At 41.2% G+C, this 4,094-nt stretch overlaps 1 protein-coding gene across 1 annotated transcript; it reads left to right on the top strand.

The window, feature by feature from the left end:
- The first annotated feature begins 381 nt into the window (after positions 1-381).
- On the top strand, positions 382-3,128 carry LOC106520077 (cytochrome P450 1B1). Its single transcript, XM_074559746.1, has one exon. It carries the CDS (start codon positions 595-597, stop codon positions 2,170-2,172), a length of 1,578 nt encoding a protein of 525 aa, XP_074415847.1. The 5' UTR covers positions 382-594; the 3' UTR covers positions 2,173-3,128.
- Positions 3,129-4,094: the final 966 nt, after the last annotated feature.

Raw genomic sequence — 4,094 nt, 5'->3', positions numbered from 1 at the left:
AAGTTTGTCAAAGCGTACAGATTCGCAAACTCTCCAATCAGTGCAAGAAAATCTCTTGACAGGAGTCAGTCTCAATCGAGCACCAGTTGCTGGTGTTTTCTTTTCTTCTTCTTCTTCTTCTTCTTCTTCTTCTTCTTCTTCTTCTTCTTCTTCTTCTTCTTTAGGCAGAGTAGACGGCAGCAGGTCAAACTTCCTGTGCACGGAGTTGCTCCACGCTCCAAAGTCTGCGCCTGTGAGTGCGACCAACAGCAGAGAGATGATATACTGCAGTTGTGTTCACAGTGCTACCACAATGGGAGGAGTGTGAAAGTTATCCTGAGCCCTGCCCACCTACTGCAAAACATTTAAGATGCTGGAGAGGAGCAGATGCAGGCACATGAGCCTTAAATCTTGATGAAAGCACCGACTGATGAGAAATAATAGATATTATTATGACTTCACTGGCGTTTGATTTATATATATAAAATGTTATTTTTTACATGATATGGATGCATGAGATTTTTTCCTTATTAATATTAAAGCACTTAAAAACTTTTTTTTTTTTTTCATTTTTTCATCTTTGAGAAAAAAAAGCTTGCAGATTTCCTGGTCACAATGGCACTTGATGCTGAGCTGAATTTGAAGAGCAGCAGCCTGATCAGGGAATGGAGCGGGCAGGTCCATTCTGCTCTGGTTGCCTCCTTCGTCTTCCTCGTCTGCCTGGAAGCCTGTCTGTGGGTCAAAAACCTCAGGCTTAAGAGAAGACTGCCAGGACCCTTCGCCTGGCCCGTGGTGGGCAACGCCATGCAGCTGGGGCTGATGCCTCACATCACCTTTGCCAAGCTCGCCAAGAAATACGGCAACGTGTACCAGATACGACTGGGCTGCAGCGACGTGGTGGTTCTGAATGGAGACCGGGCCATACATCAGGCACTGATACAGCACGGCACAGAGTTTGCAGGCAGACCGAACTTCGTCTCTTTCCAGATTATCTCTGGAGGCAGGAGTTTGACATTTACTAATTACAGCAAACAGTGGAAAGCACACAGGAAAGTTGCCCAGTCGACGCTCAGAGCTTTTTCGTCTGCAAACAGTCAAACCAAAAAAGCCTTTGAGCAGCACGTACTGGCAGAGGCCACAGAACTTGTGCAAGTATTTTTACGTCAGAGCACCAACGGACAGTACTTTTACCCAGCCTATGAGTTCACAGTAGCTGCTGCTAATATAATGTGTGCTCTTTGCTTTGGAAGGAGATATGGACACGATGACCAAGAGTTCAGGGCCATGTTGCGCAGAGTGGACAAGTTTGGAGAAACTGTTGGGGCGGGTAGTTTGGTCGATGTCATGCCCTGGCTTCAGTCCTTCCCTAACCCGGTCCGAAATGTCTACGAAACCTTCAAGAGCATCAACGAGGAGTTCTTCACCTACGTAAAAGCAAAGGTGGCTCAGCACAGAGAGACTTTCAACCCCGAAGTGACCCGAGACATGAGTGACGCCATCATCGGTGCGATTGAGCACAGAGAGGACAGCATTTTGAGCAAAGAGTTTGTCGAAGCAACGATGACAGATCTGATTGGAGCAGGTCAAGACACCATGTCATCTGCCATGCAGTGGATCGTCCTCCTCCTGGTCAAGCACCCAGACATGCAAGCCGAACTGCAGCAGCTCATCGACAAAGTGGTGGGTCCAGACCGACTGCCGTCAGTTGAGGACAGGAGCAGCCTGGCCCTGGTGGACGCCTTCATCTACGAAACCATGCGCTTCACCAGCTTCGTCCCCGTTACCATCCCACACTCCACCACGGCAGACGTCATCATCGAAGGTCTCTACATCCCCAAAGACACGGCGGTCTTCGTCAACCAGTGGTCCGTCAACCACGACCCTCAGAAGTGGARAGACCCTCACGTGTTTGACCCCACGCGCATGCTCGATGCGAACGGCGCCCTGGACAAAGACAAAACCAACAGCGTGATGATTTTCTCCACCGGTAAACGACGCTGTATCGGGGTCCAGATTGCCAAGGTGCAGGTGTTTTTATTCACAGCCGTCTTGCTGCATCAGTGCAGCTTTGAGAGCGACCCCTCTGATCCGCTCTCTCTGAATTGCTCCTACAGTCTCACACTGAAGCCCGACAGGTTTAGCGTCAGAACCAAGCTCCGGGGGAAGCTGCTTGGCTTGGTTTCCCCGGCATGAGCAGCATGCCTTCAACAAACACTTTCCCATCAGTGACATTTAGAAGTGAGTATCATAATGCTTGCTCAGAGACTTTTRTATTTAACAAAAATATTTAATTCAAATTATCTGTATTTCATTTGCTGTCAGTGCAAGGCTGAGARTGTCATTAAAGAAAACATCTGGGAATAAACGTTTTGACAGCTTGCATCGATGAAAAATGTAATAAATTTTTGCTTCATAAAATAGTCTCTACTTGATCAGAAYAACCGGTGTGTTTGTTCCACTATTGAGTATATGATATGTGCAGAAACWAGCTACATTTAAACTTTATAACTTGATATTAATGTTTGTGAATGTCATTAAGTCACTCGATGGCTTCTTGTTCTCATTAGCTATATGTAAAATATATATTTAACTTGTCAATATAATTCATATTTGCAAATGTAATCATTATTTACTGTACTCACAGCATAAGAACAGAAAAAAATGCTTGTTGATCATCAGAAATATCAGTTTCCTCAAGAAGTATTTATCACTTTTCTTGAGACGAGGATGAGATGTCACTGCAGAYGATGAACAACAAACTCTTTTTGCATCAAAGGTTCAATTTTACTGTACAAACACTGCAGCTACCCAGCGCCAAACCCGTTTAAGCAGAACAATGAAACACATGTGGAGAACATTTCTCTCACTCGTGAGGCATTCTTAAAACCATGTTTGTTTACAAGAACTTTTTCAAAGCTACACGGATGTCAGTGCACTCTCATTAAATCTCTGTGTTCAGGTCAGAATGCCCAAGAGAAGTGTTTTTATTTTCTTTTTTTTTTCTGTTTGAGTCAAGACAAAATATTAAAATCAGTAAAGTTTGAATTTTAAAGCACTTGATCTATGATGATTGATTCAAGACCCACTGAGGCTTTCTGTCATGGCAAAATAAGCTGTATTTGAAATGAATAAAGAAAATTGTGAATGATCACGGTGTGTGTTGTGAATAATGGAAAAGCTGGTGCAAAAACACATTTATCACAATCCATTTTTAGTCATTATTAAAGGTTTAAATATGAGAAAACTATGAATAAAACCTCTGTGTGACCCATCATATCAATGTATCATTTGAATGATAGTGTCATTCAAATGTGGAATGTAATGTAGTGTAATGATGGGTCTTCTTAAAGACGTTTTTGAAGCATTTTTTGAGCTGAGGCAACAAAAATAAAAGATTTTGAGCAAAAACGTCTTAATGTTTTTAATGATTTCCCAGTGAGCTAGCGAAGCTGCTTTTCTTTCCAGCTGGGAAATCTTAAAATCCAAATACTATTTGACATTTTCTCTTTAAAAATGACATCAAAAATTCCTCATTAGAATAACCTTAAAATAAGATTCAGACCAAATATTGAGGTAATATTGTGATTAACAAGACAAATCAAGTCATATCTCTGGAACCACTCATGATATCAGAGTGATCCAGGAATCAAAGTGCAGCTTAAAAAGCAGACATCTGAAAATGTAATTACTGTAGGTCATTTTGGCCAAATTTGACTTAATCCTTGGTTTGATATGAAGGGTCACATATTTGGCTAAAGGCTAAATTTCACTAGTGAGCTCATTTTTGTTGAATACGCACTCACAAAAGTAGGTTTACAGTTGAAAATGTTTCCTATTAAAAAAAGCTCCTTACAAGCTAAAACTCAACCAAAATCAATATATCTGAGAAATTTTCTCAAATAACTTTTATAACCACAATAATATTCATCTGACTCATCATTATTAATCCCAAAGCAGATAGTGGGTTTTAATCTTGAAATTAACTTCTTGGTTGTATAAATGACAGGTTTTTATAAACGTGTAAAGTGTAGCTAAGTCAGCTTTTGAAATAATTAAAAAATATCTATTTTAAAGCATTTATTGTGTATTTGTATTATAAAGCATCCCCTTTAACT

This window comes from Austrofundulus limnaeus, unplaced genomic scaffold (genome assembly GCF_001266775.1).
Source record: "Austrofundulus limnaeus strain Quisiro unplaced genomic scaffold, Austrofundulus_limnaeus-1.0 Scaffold2, whole genome shotgun sequence".
NCBI lineage: Eukaryota > Metazoa > Chordata > Actinopteri > Cyprinodontiformes > Rivulidae > Austrofundulus > Austrofundulus limnaeus.
The sequence above is the reverse complement of the archived record's forward strand: the minus strand, read 5'-3'. Positions and strand labels throughout refer to the sequence as shown.